Source organism: Staurois parvus, unplaced genomic scaffold (genome assembly GCF_062004578.1).
Source record: "Staurois parvus isolate SC_StPar_1 unplaced genomic scaffold, SC_StPar_1.0 ptg000394l, whole genome shotgun sequence".
Lineage (NCBI taxonomy): Eukaryota > Metazoa > Chordata > Amphibia > Anura > Ranidae > Staurois > Staurois parvus.
Genome location: NW_028318190.1, coordinates 7,965,288 through 7,979,408, shown reverse-complemented (window position 1 = coordinate 7,979,408; position 14,121 = coordinate 7,965,288). Strand labels below are relative to the sequence as shown.

At 38.8% G+C, this 14,121-nt stretch overlaps 1 protein-coding gene across 6 annotated transcripts in view; it reads right to left on the bottom strand.

Annotated features, from left to right (window-relative positions):
• Positions 1-1,395: 1,395 nt before the first annotated feature.
• PUM1 (pumilio RNA binding family member 1) overlaps positions 1,396-14,121 on the bottom strand; it is a 93,895-nt gene continuing 81,169 nt past the window's right edge. For all 6 annotated transcript variants that reach the window (XM_089686306.1, XM_089686303.1, XM_089686305.1 and 3 more), the window contains exons 16-22: positions 12,602-12,731; positions 11,134-11,268; positions 7,614-7,751; positions 7,375-7,500; positions 3,659-3,780; positions 3,095-3,287; positions 1,396-3,000 (exon numbers count right to left, since the gene is read on the bottom strand). In XM_089686306.1, coding sequence (XP_089542432.1) covers positions 2,869-3,000; positions 3,095-3,287; positions 3,659-3,780; positions 7,375-7,500; positions 7,614-7,751; positions 11,134-11,268; positions 12,602-12,731 — 976 coding nt within the window. In that variant the 3' untranslated portion in view covers positions 1,396-2,868. The remainder of the gene's footprint in view (positions 3,001-3,094; positions 3,288-3,658; positions 3,781-7,374; positions 7,501-7,613; positions 7,752-11,133; positions 11,269-12,601; positions 12,732-14,121) is intronic.

Here is a 14,121-nt window from a genome sequence, read left to right as displayed (position 1 = left end):
CTCACAAATATCCAGAATGTAAAATAAGTGAAAAAAGACAAGCCTATAAAAGGAGTACTTATATACTCCACGGACAGTACTCAGCCACATTCCTCAAAACAATAACCACCTCCATTAATCACTCACAAGAGAGTCTTCATTCAGAGAAGAGACAGACATCCATTTTCCGTAAGGACACAGAGCGAAACCTATCAGGGTATGAGGGTAATGGGCCTCAAGGGAGCTGGCCTTCAGTTCTCTATATGCCTAGTGTCAAACTCTCCATATACAGCAGTATAACCCTACGGTGCTTGATTATCAGCTAGCTAAGCCCCTCAATAAGAATATAGAGAGGTACATTTTTCAGGGGACTGCTTAGGCAAAATTAACCTTTCTATAGATTCCCTATAAGATGGCAAAGACCAAGGAAAGCGCTGAGCTGCATTGTGTGACTGAGAGGCAGAAGGATTGGCAGTGCTGGCTCTATAATGCTCTTTCAGATCATTTTAATGTGTTTTCAACCCCTTATTTTTGTCAAAACAATGGTGAGCATTATGTCAGTTTTTTTATTTTGTGCTGCACTTGGCTTATATCAATTTCTGAATGCTAGATGGCTCTGTGGAATCGCTGCAAAGGTAGTGTTGGTTTCCTTACTTTAAAGAGATACAAGCACATTTGACCTCTTATGTCTTGATGTCGTGAGCAGCTTATTTTCTCACTGGTGGTGAATCACAAAGGGTGTATGGATGAGGAGGTTTGTTCTCACCACACCAGAAGGATCAGTCACTGTTGGTTTTTGTTTTAGATTTACAACAATACACAAGATTATGTTGTATTATGGATTTTTATGGCACTAATGGACTTTCAGTAACTGAGGCACTATGGTGGGAATCCATGATTGGGTGCACTTATGTATTAAAAGACTTGATATCTGATTTTTTTTTCTCGTTGTTAACTGAATTGCACATCGTATCAATTTATTTTATTTCATGTCAAGCGAATGCTGCACTTTTTCGGTTATTTGAACATGGCAAATATTCCTTTTTTATTGTCCACAAGTAAACCACATGATTAAAATCTATATACTGTAAAGCAGATATGATTTTTTTTTTTTTTTTTTTAATCAAGAGATTGTTTTTCTTCTGTGCAAGTACCCAAGTCAAACAGGACAACATTTCATCTGTGGTTAGGACAGACTTTCAAATAATGACATTCCTAATTATATTTTAATGTGGAAATTTGGAAGTGTACAAAAAACGCTGTGCTAAATCAACCTAGGTTTTAAGCTCTGTTACATTACATCTGTTTGTATAAAAGCATGCATATACACAAACACATATATTGTGTTGACCTTTTAAATAAAATATGGATATGAAAGCTTTTTGCTTAAGACACAAAGACTGACCACAAACAAGAGAGATTCCAAAGTTCTGTAATTTTCAAAATAAAGATCACACATCATTTATAGACATTCTACACAAAGTACAAAAAATAATTGCTAAATCAGAAGCATCCACAGGGCCAATAATGCCCCTTCCCCATTGCCCTCCTTCTGCTCCATCCGGCAATTGAAAAGGGTATTCTTAATTATACACATACAGTTAAACAAGTGTGCTTTGAAAATTTTCATTTGTAATATACACAAAAGGGTAGGGGGATCTCATGTCTGTTGTAAATATACACCGTTTAACTATTACATTTGTATATTCAAACAAAGAATTAAGTGGACAATATGTTACAGCAACTTACAAGTGAGACAAAATGCAAAACAAAATGTTATAGTCTGTACAGGAAGGAACTAACGAGATTTCCAACTGGATCAGGGTAGTTTCAGTTCACAGATTTCAAAATCTGAAATTATACTTGCAGTTGGCTGATTTAAAAAGATATCTGCACTAATTTAGAGCAAATTTAACATTAATCCAATTATAAATGGAAGTAAAATGAGATATCAAACACCAACTAAAAAAAAGGGGAAAATGCAGTTTTGTCTTGCCCGGCTGAAATTACAATTTACAATTTACAACATCACGACCAATATATCTGTAGAAGAATCCTGGAAATGCACAGTTTGGCCTAAAGTTTTTTTTTTCTTTTTTGTCTTTTCTTATCTCTTACCAAAAAGGAAGGGGGTTATGTCAATTTTCAAACTCACATTTACATTACTGAGGTTTTACAAATGTACAATTTTACAGTCAAAAGGGTTTATGTCCACTAACTGCAGGATACATCTGTATTTTAAACATCAAAAAAGCTAAAAGAAAAATACTACAAAGTTTTATATATATGCAAATATCTATATCAAGTATACACTACATATTTATACAAAGCGAAAAAAGGGTATACGGGTTAGAATTAAGGTGGACATGCTAAAGTAAGTCAAAAATCAAATAATACAGTTGTAAAAAGGGCAGTCTGCCTCAATCCCAATTTCTGCACAATAAAACTGATTTCGCTCAAAAGAGAAAAAAAAGAAAAAAAAAAGAAAATATTGTATACATATGAACATACAGATAGAAATGGAGAACTCTGGTTCATCAAAGCATGTTTTAAAATAAACAAAGGCAAGGGAATCCATGCATCTTGTCTTAAAAAGAAAAAAAAAAAAAAAGTTTCAGGATCCTTTTGGATTCTGGTGAGCAAATTTATTCACATGGCCTCTGTTGCACAAATGATGTGCATTCAGCAAGGGGGTAGGACATGTACAAGATATGTACAAGTGATTCTATACAGAAATACATTGGGGGAAGGTTAAGTTGATTATTAAAAATAATATGTCGGGTGTAATAAAATTAAAGACATTTACAAAGGTTGGTTTGAAAGAGCTACACCCTGAATCTCCCACGTGGTGGGCAGAAATAGGGAGATACAGTGGGTCCAGGAAGATCTCTAGATGATGCCATTTGAGGGACCACACATTGGACCCAGATCCATACCATTCTTCATGTAGTACTTCTCCAGTTTAGCAAGAATGTGTTTGCCGTATGTATATTTACGAAGAGTGGCAATGTGTGGTCGAATCTAAAAAAGAAGAACAAGTGTTATTTTTCATGTCCTAGATGTATTCCAATTCTGGCCATTAGCTACATACTTGAATAGGTGGCATTTTACTCACCTTGTGCATGACAATCTTACGCTGAGCTGGCTCTGCTACATCAATCATTTTCTGCACAACATAGTTAGCATACTGATCCTTCATCATTGTATATAAGGCACTGTGAGGCCCATCATTCATCGTGCAAACTTCATCGATTAACATTGCTCGTTCTGTGCGAGAAGCATGCGTCACACACTTCTCAACTACATTACTGTCAAATGAAGAAAAAAAAAAAAGGGGAAACTGATATAAACCTTTGGAGCATATTGTTATTACATATAAAGACATACTGTATATTCTGATCAATGCCTTCAGAATGACCAAAACGCCTAGGCTTTTGGACACAAAACCAGCAGGGAACCTTGAGCTACAGTTTCAACCCTTTTGTTACTATTCATTTATCAACCCCTTCAAGACTATCATTGCATTTAAAATACAGGTTGTTGTAACTAGACAAATGTGTATTAATGATGAAGACAACCGTGGTAAAGTAACATCTATTTTTGGTCTCACACTGTTGTGATTTGCGGTATTCCAATTTTAGTAATTGTTTTACCAGGCATAGTTCAAAGGCAAACATACCTTGCAAATTTGTGCTGACTGAGAACTAGGACATTGCCCCGAATCTCTGCAACAATCTTACTCTTGTCTTCGGGTCTACCATGTTCTAAAACATGCTGTATGACATAGTTCCCATACTGATCCTGCAAGTGAAATGGGACAGTTTTATATTAACAGCACTATAAAAAAAAAAACAGAAAAAGAACAAAACTGTATGTACCAACAGAGTCATATAACCAAACCATAACAGAATACAAATCGAGATTATACAGTAAAGTTCCTACAAACTCCTCAAATACTCTTAAACCAATAGCCATAATTCCAATCTAGAACAGGGGTAGGCAACCTTAAAGAGGTGGAAATCTACCTGAACAGCATGGGAGAAGTCCAAGATCAACGGGTACAGTGACGCCTCCTCACACCGGATTTAAACCTCTAACTGCCATAGCACCGTGTCGCAATCACGTGCATTGCATGACCATCATGGGTTTAAATCAGGTGATGAGGAGGCAACATATCGCCTCCTCACCACCTGTCAAAGACATTCAAATCGCTTTTTTGAGAAGCGGCAGTGCCTGCTGCACTTGTGAACGAGCCCTTAGTTACATTTGGCAGCGGCACCCTTATAGCTGGTTCACAAGTAAAGTTTGGGGTAGTAAAACCTTGTGGTGGAGTCACGGTTTTACCACCCCCAATTCATACCCTCTTCGTGTACATTTGCCGAGGCAGGAATCAAACCCCCTGTTGCTTTTGGTGGGTGCTACGGTCTGCCAACAATGAACCATTCAAGTAAATGGGGCTACTCTGCAAGCGCCCCCACAATTACATGCTTCTGCGAGGTCCAGGGGGTTAAAGCAGAAGGTGAGAAAGCAGCACAACACTGCCTGCTTTAACCCCTTGGGTGTAACGCAGTACATCTGCGACTTTCCTGGGTTAGTTGCACATTGCCATAGACTTCTATTTTATCCTGCAGGTGAGGTGCACTTTCTAAAAGCGCATCAAAACTCCTGCATTCAGGAGTTTTGGTGCACTTTCAGAAAGTGCACCAAACCTGCAGCATACACTAGAAATATATGGCTAAGAGCAGCAAACTTGCAGCTGCACTGCACCCGCAGTGTGGGTAAACCACAGCACATCAGTGTGAAAGCATCCTTATACAATTATGCCCAGTGTATTGCTTCACACTGACCTGAACATCTCTTCTTTTCTGCTGCTGGTACCACTCTGGAGATCGCTATTTGGGATAAGAGGTGGAGTGCAGTTGGTATCACTCAGCATGGGACAGGAGCCAGCACTACAGAGGAGATATCGGCTTATGCGGCTCATGCTCCCTAATACAGCTCCACCTTTACAAGTAGTCTTTATGCATTACACTCTTTTTAAATGCTCTGGGATGGTGAGTCAGCAAGCCCAGATTGCAATCGAGTAGTCACCTGGCCGCGACCTACAGGTTCAATCTAGAATATCATAATTCAACTCCAGTCTTGCCCTTTTTTATACTGGTAAGAATAGTTTATCCTTACAGGTCTCCACATTATTTACAAGCAATTTCAACTGGAAATCCACCCACATGTACAGATAAAACAATAGAGATGATAAAAAATGCCAAAATATTAAATTCTGCTGAAATATGAGTTTTATCGAGTTAGAGTAGCTAAGTGCCAGTAACATCTCAAGATAATGGGCAAATGCACTGTGTTTCCAGGTGCATTCGGCCTCATTTGAGATCCCTTTGCGATTCTTCCTAGTTGCAAAATACACTGACAGGTCCAGTCGACTAGCAGTTGACCTCCTTTTGATCTAAGCCAAGCTGAAATAACCTGCATCAAGCTGCTTTTGCATTCTCCGACTTAAACTTTGCTGACCTTATCTTTGACTTACCACTAAAGTGGTAACCTGTAAAAGGCTTTTAAAGCGTCGCCTATGGATAGTAAAATTTATGTTATTTGTCGTAATTGCACAGCATGCGCAATTTTAAAGCGTGACATGCTCGGCATCTATTTATTTGGTGTAACATCATCTTTTATAGTATACAAAAAAATGGGTTATGTATTGTGTTTTTTTTTTGCAATAAAATTCAAAAAGTGTATTTGTTCCCACAAAATTGTGTTTGAAAGACCGCTGCACAAATACCGTGTAACATAAAAATGTCCAAAGCCCACCAATGTATTCACTAGGGCCTCTCCTTTAAAAAAAAATATATAATGTCTGGGAGCACTAAGTAATTTTCTAGCAAAAAAAAATAATTTTAGGTGTGAACAAAAGGTGCCAAAAATGGCCAGGACTGGAGGTAGTTAAAGCCCACTTGAACCCTAAACCAGCTAAATAAATTGCAGGTGTATCAAAACAAAAAGCATTATTTCTTACACTTTTTTTTCTCTTCCTAAAGCAGCCACATCCTGACCAGAAAAGCATGTTCCCTGCTAGCAGCTGCAAAGTGGGACCCTCGCTCTGTGTATAGGCAGTGGTCTTATTGCAGCAGTCCAGTGCACTCCCTATTGAGTCAGACCTATAACTGCTCACGGTTCCCTGCTGGCTGGAGAAGTCTAACTCAGCAGGAGGCATGCCTGACAGATCACGGCTTCTACACAGAGCACGGGTGTTCTCTTTGCAGCTGCAGGTAGGGGACAGGCTTTACTACTCTGGCTGTGGATGACTATTAGCCCTGGCTCACACTGGGTGCAACTTCACTTAAAGTCACATGTCAGTGCAGCTTCAAGTGCAACTTGGCAGACATCTGTGTGACTTATGCACAGATGTCTATGCAAGTCTCACGTCAAATCGCAAACAATAGTGCAGGAACTACTTTCAAAATTGGTACAACTCCGTTGGAGTCGAACCGATTTGAATGGTTCCATTGCTGACAAACTGTCTTGTCATGCGATTTGAAACTGTCAAATCCCATGACAAGTCGCACTGGTGTGAACCAAGCCTTAGAGAAAACAAAACTATAACTTTGTACAGCTCTAGTTTTGATGCACCTGGAATGTTCAGAAGATTTAAACTGATCGTTCATTTGGGCTTCAGGAATAAGTACCATTCTTGTGGAGAAAAACTAAATGCAAATCTGTAAGAATTAGAATTATTTAGTTAAATGGAAGACAAAAAAATCTTTATAGTAGATCACTCAACTACATAGCCAGTCATCTTTTGAGGCTATGAAACCTAATATTATACTCAGGCTGAATGACTAAATGACTAGAACTAACAGCAAAAACTCTGAATACATCTCTGGGACACTCCCAGTGACTAAATGATTTGTAAAATATGAGCATATTACATTTCAAAGACTGATTCTACTATAAAGCAACACATCTTTACAGCATCTTGGTCTAAGAGATAAAAAGGTATAATATATTATAATTGTGACAGAATGATGACATTTTTGTAAATACATTTTTTTTATCAATACAGTCTGACCAGTTAAGATCTATTTGGCAAGACACATTCTTAAAAGGTTAATTACTCTCTCAATATTTTGTGAATATATTTTGAAGAGGAAAATAATGCCAGACTATTCACAGGAGCCTTTAGGATTGTACACCAAAGTTTTTCTGCAGGTTTTCTTGAATTAACATTTGGCATACTAAACAAGTTTGGAAACAGTTGAACATCAAACATATAGAGTTACGACTGCTTCAGGTTTATGCGTTGAATAGAACTTTACTTGATTCTGTAAGATACATTAAAAAGCTAAATAACAAACATATTGAAAAGCAAAGAAATGATGGGTTTACCTGCACTAACTGTTCCGTGTGCTGGTGCAACTCTTCAAGTATAGGCAGTGTTTGCTCAGGAAGGCAGTGCTCAAGAATCCTCTGAATCACCCTACAACCATACGGATGTGTAGAGAGCGCAAACACCTGCAAAAAACAATATTCATTTAATATATATCTGCGTTAGGGAAATACATACATTTTTAATAACCACTGAAAAATTCTTTGTTTACAGTACAGTCTCTCCAAGTGGAACTGACCTGACTCTTGAAGGCATCAATGATAAACTGCAGAGACTGTGGCTGGACACATTCTATACACTTCTGTACAACATGATTTCCATTTTGGTCCTTAACACATTTCAAAACATGTCCATCCAATTCTCGGACCATATCATTCTAAAAGAGAAAAGAAAAGCCGTCACACATTAGTAAAAACTGTTTACACTGGGAAAACGTAACTTAAAAATAAACTTTTTCTTCAGTTACAACCTAACTGCAGCCATGCACAGCAATGTCCATCTCACAGATAGCCACAAAGCCTTCTGTCTGCTAGAGAAACCCATGGTACACTGGCACATATTGTCAGCACAGTTTATCTAACTTTGAATACTGGTCCTTCCCACATAGAATCTCAAAAAAAAAAATAAAAATAAAAGAGGCCTTCTGCATCTTGTGTTGCATTGTGGGTTTTCAGGGAAGAAAGGAACACCAGAGCTATAAGACTGAAAAACAGTTGAGAATATCTGAAAGTGCGCATACAGCTCTCAATCTTTGCAAGCAGTTCTAACTTGTATAAAACAGGCTGCAGAGATCCTAAAGTGAGCATAAGAGTCTTTCAAAAGCAAAAAATATGTAGGATCATTATATTGCCTGTTAATAAATAACAGACTTCTACCATTTAGTGAGTGGTTCACTTTAATTGCATCTGCATGCAGCAGAAGTAAAAGGTGATACATAGTTTTAATTGGAGGCCACTGTTCTACTTAAAATAAAGTGCATACGCATTTACAACTATTTATTGTGCCCCTGTAAAGACCCACTAATACTTATTGAACCTACAAGTGAAGTCCATGCAGATTCTTGCAGTGGCAACAATGATGCACTAAGTGGAAAGTTGCTGTTCGCATGTAGGCTGCGACTGCTTGCATTAACCACTCCCAACCATAGAATGTCCAAGGATATCCTGGGTTGGGGTGGTTATACTGAGATGATGCCTGTAGCTGCTACAGGCATCAGCCAAGTATTAAAATTTAAACAGCCACTTTAAACGATCACTTCTGTGGCCAGCACAAGTGGGCCCCCCATCCCCGACTCACCTGTCCGACCATGGAGCCTGAGACCGCTGTAATTGGCAGCAGCGACATTACACACAGAGAGGGGAACTGATGTTATTCCTCCCTCTCTGTGCCACCGGAAACTAATTTAGGCTCTGTTTTATCTGGCCATTAGCAAGCAGGAAAGCAGCCAATGAGACCGATCTGTGTCTGATTAGCTGCATTGGAGCCCAGAGGAGAGATCTGGGGTCAAATAGATTTTCCAATAAAGAGGACCTGTTATGGCCCATGCTTTCACAAGAGATGTTCATCCATCGTGAAAGTAGTAAAGTTGATTGCAAAAAAATAAATTCAAGTGACAGAAAAAAAAAAGTGTCAAATAAAAGATTCAATTTAAAGCTCCCTGCGAAAAGAATACGCAAGTCCTGCACGTATATGTAAACTATGATCGCACCACACTTGTGAGGTATCTTCGCGAAAATGTCAGAGTGAGAGCAATAATTTTAGCTCCAGATCTCCCGTTTAATTCTAAACTGGTAACCAGTAAAGACTTTTAAAGCGTTGCCTAAGGAGTTTTTTAGGTACCGTAGTTTGGTGCCAATTCAGGGGCGAACGCAGTTTTGAAAGTGACATGTTGGACATCAATTTACTTGGCATAAATCAACAAAAAATTAAGTATTATGTAGTGTTTGTGTGCAATAAAGTTCATTAAAAGTGGATTTTTACAAAAAGACTTGAGTGTGAAAAACTGCTGCGCAAATACCATGTAGCATAAAAAATTGCAACACCCAACAATTTATTCTCTACGGCCTCTGCAAAAATATATATAGTGTTTGGGGGTTCCAGCAAAAAAATGCTGATTTTTATATGTAGAAGAGGAATGTCAGAATTGACCTGGGCAGGAAGTGGTTAAAGTGGAAAGGAAAAAAAAAAAAAAAATGTTCCAGGGGGCAAAGCTATCAACATTTCCACTGCTGATTCACTATGCTGATGCACTTGGAAACACCAAATCCTCCCCACTGCTTTCTGGATCAACAGCAATGCCTCTCATGCTGAAACCCTATTTTGAGCTGCAGTACTTTGTACATCCAGGTGAATTATACCTTGTTTTTTTCAGGACAAATTGGTCTTTCATTTGTTGGTAAATGGTAATGGATATCTCCTGATTTTTTTTATTATCAAAGGAAAACTGGCCCAAAATAGTAAAAAAAAATAAATATATATATATATATATATATATATATATATTTTTTTTTTTTAAATTTAGCTGTGTGTTTGTTACTACCATAACCTACCGCCAAAGAACCCAAAATATATTTTCCAGCTCTTGACGATCGCAGCGATACCATATATGTGTAGGTTATATGTTGTTTGTACCCACAGTACAGCCCAGAAACAATAGTGCACATTTTTTTTTTTTTTTTATTTACCTAAAACCCACTGACACTAATCTAAAAAAAATAATAACTAAAAATCTTGACCTTTGACCTTGACTCAAACACTAACCCTGGCATTTGACTAGATCAAAACTTGATCTAGGTATTTTTTCTTTATTTTTAAAATATTTATCTTTTATTTTAACAGTTTACTTTTTTTTCTCTATGCAAGGAGAGAGAGATTCAATGTATCTCTCGCCTCCATTTAGAGAGAGAAAAAGAAAAAAAAAATGGGGGGGGGGGGGGTGTCTGTACAGAGATTAATCACTGTGATAACCAATCAGATGCTATCACAGCAATCATGTGACCCAGAATCAGGGGTCCTGGGTCTCGATCATTAGAACGGGACCCGGGGTCTCTCAGTGACTGTCTTTTTGCTGGGAGCGTGCTGTGCGCCAAGCTCCCAGCACAAAAATAGGTACGCAAATATGCAGCCCCACAGAAAAAAGCCCAGTTCTGTGAGGCCGCATATTTGTGTTACATCGGCGTGACGGGGTTAAAGAAGGCTTTGGCTCAGTCAGTAAAGGAAGTTTTATGTTTACTTTGTGGGGCTTGTATATCACAGTATAACTGAATCTGGTACACATTTAGACTATCAAACAGTAGTCTTTAGTTGCAGTTTAATGTAAAATGTAAGCATGCATAAACAATTTAAAAAAAAAAAAAAAAAAAAAGACTAAGATGTTCACACGGTCTACTTTTTTTTTTAACAAGGTTGTGTATGGCCCTCAAATAGTCTAGATAAGGATTCATTCACATGAATGTAAATATAGCCATATGGTCATACACCATAAAAAATTTGCCTGTATCCAGTGCCCCAGCTGTAGTGTATTTTTGGCCATATTAAGTTTTTACAAATACACTGTGCTCCTGTACTTTTATGTAAGCTCAGGTGGCCTTGACTGCAAGCACATGGATGTATTTTCCAGATGCAATCACGAGCACTGGTGTTTACATGAGATTGCAGGAACAGAACATAATAAAATAATTTCCACCAATACTACAGACTGCAACTTAGGAAATACCATTCCCAGTAAAAGCAAAAACAGCTACGTAAGGTTGACTTACGATGACCTGCTGGTCGGGTGGGATGAACTCGAGTGCTTTCTGAATTACCCGACATCCATACATCTGCAAAGCCAGGGAAAGAACATGGCCACGAATTCTTTCTGCAAGTGCCAACTTCTGTTCTAGACTTCCAAACTACAAAGGAAGCAGATGAAATGCCAGGTTTACTTTTGTTAATCAACACCGAGACCCCTGGTGCCCAAAGTATAGCCCAGAAGCCACATGCCGCCCCTTGGTATTTGCTGAACAGCCCTTGAACCCCAGCAATCTGTAGCTGAAGCACTCATTTGTATAAAAGCAGTGATCTCTACAAGCCTGATATAACATATCCTCACTTGTTCACTGTTTTCTGCAACTTGTCTCCAGTTTCCAACCAAACCTATAGCATGTCCACAGTTTCTGGCCATCATTTCCTCTAGTATGTCCATAGTCTGACAGCCAGCAATATTTAAATAATGTACTTGGTCTGAACTAATGGATTCACTTAATAGGAAGTTCAGTTCTCAAAATCTAGACCCACAACTGGATTTAAAGTGGTTGCAAACACTTACATATACCCAGTGAAGAGACTAGTCTCAGGTGATACACATAGATGAAATAAATCCTCCTACATAGGTTGTACTGGTCTATCTGCAGTCTTTTCCTCTCTACATCCAATCAGAGTGCTGAAGCTACACTCAGCAGAGCTCATTGAGGAGAACTCCGAGAGCTGATTGGAGGGAAGAGACACTCCCTCCTCCCCTTCACACAGCACACAGGAACAGAGCTGAGGCTGTCAGTCTTCTGGAGGTCCCACCCCTGTCACCTTTTTTCTCTTGGTGTCAAGATAACTTGTCAGAAGTGGTTTATGCTAATAGCAGAGGAATGAAGCAGCACAAAGAAATTATACTTCGTGCTCTTAATTGAGACAAGTGCACAATATAGAGGGATATGCTTCGTTCATATTTCATGTCCAAGGTTTACAACCACTTTAAGGGTGTCTGTGCACCCTGAAAACAACCATTAGACCGGACCTTCCTGGCTTTTCCCTCAACCTTCACTTCCAAACATATCTGACATCACAGTGCTTCAATGCTGCCTCCCTGGATAACTGAGCATTTTGACATCCCACAAGCATGTGCTTGCAACATTTTGAGTGTCAAGGAAACAATGTTGAGATGCGTTGCCATCACCCACGCATCCTGGAAATGCTGGAAGCTGGGACCCAGGTAATTATTTCTTCTTTAATGTTAAGTTAAAAGTTTGAAATTAAAATCATAAGTTCTTTTTTTTTTTTTTAAAGGTAATTCTGCTTCGGTTGTGTGGGGCTGGCAGTAAAGCGGAATTTCCATTGGCATGAAAGGTTCATCTGCTTTAATGACAGAAATATCTTGGGAATTTAAGATTTAAAACTGCATATTTTGTTGGTAAGTGAAATCTGATTAAATAAATGCCAATAAAAAAAAAAAAAGAAAAAAGAAAAAACTACCTCAAAAAACTTCTGTATGACGTAATTTCCAAATACATCCACCATCAACTGATAAGCAGCTTGTAGGATCTCATTAAATACCAACTGTCTCTCTGCTGGAGTTGCACGTTCCAGCTTCAGCTGGATAAACCTGATAAACAAAAATACAAATATAGATAATAAAGATGGATTTAAACATACAAAAAAAGTTAGTAGAACAAAAAAACAAATTAAACACCCCTCCCAACCTCTTGATAGAGGGGAAAAGTTAAATCCTTTGTCCTATAGGACGTTCCACCCCCACATTATGTCACAGTGACCAATAGGACCCCTGTCGAATTTCAACTGTCAAGAAGTATACATATTTCCCTTCGCATAACTGTCTAGTGCTTAGAGAGTGTAACAGCCCCCTAAGGCATTCTCCATAATCAATGTACTTGCCAAAATCTATCGAATGAACTCGTTTACAGCAATGTTCACTGACAGAAGAGAAAGAAAACTATTGTCTGATGCATTTTTCAGTCTTTTTACCAGTATTTGTCTGCAATTCTTTAAGCGACACAGCTGGATAGTAAACAACCTAGGGTTGCACTGGCATGTAAATGAAAAATAGACACTAGGTACATAGAAACGTAAAGGTGTTGTCCTTATTATCCCCTGTTCAAATGACATGAACTACAAAGATTAGGAAAACACAGAAATTGATGGACGGCAAGAGTAATCACTCCCAGGCTAAGGACAATGACACCTTCCTATCTTGCATCAAAAAGCTTTTGTCCTCTAGGTTACGTACCAGTTCGCAAACCCCTTTTTCTCAAGTTTGGGAGATTCTAAATGTCAGTGGCAATGCAAAGGATCCAGTTCTGCAGATAAATCCGCCAACACATGGAGGTCAGAAGTTATTTTTACTGTGGCCAGGACCAGGACCCAGTAACAGTCGCGGCCACAAATGGCGACGTGGGAAGGGACACCAATTTAGTCCATGGACAAGTAGATTTTTCAAAAATTTCCACACCCCTGCTTCTTGTTTACTGGTTTTGGCAGCCTGACTGCTGAAACCCAAGATCTGAGACACAGGGGCATTTCAGTTATCTCATCTATGTTATAGCTTGTAATCCAACTTCCCACAAGGTTGATCATCAAAATTGCAAGTCGTTTAATCTGCTGCGAGTCTCTGGGGGTTACCGCACATGCCCTTTTTATTTTCCCAGTTGAGGGTAAAACAAGATCTAAACTCCCAAACCTTCCCGGAGTTGAAGAACTTTCAAAAAGTATTGTCTTACAGAGTCCAGGTTGATGGAATACCTTGAAAAAACAAGGCCCAAAAAATAAAAAAATAAATAACTGAAGCTCTGGGGAAGTGAGCATCCTCTCTGTGGTGGGGAGAGTCTACCCCATACACCTTGGAGAATGGGGAGTAACACCAGTGACTTTTTCCTGGTCTTGCTTCAAGTCCAGGCTACCAGATACCAAGGTGGAGCTTGTTGACTCCAAACAGCCCCTAAGGGAAAAAGATAGGAATTATCCCTGACAGGAGGTGA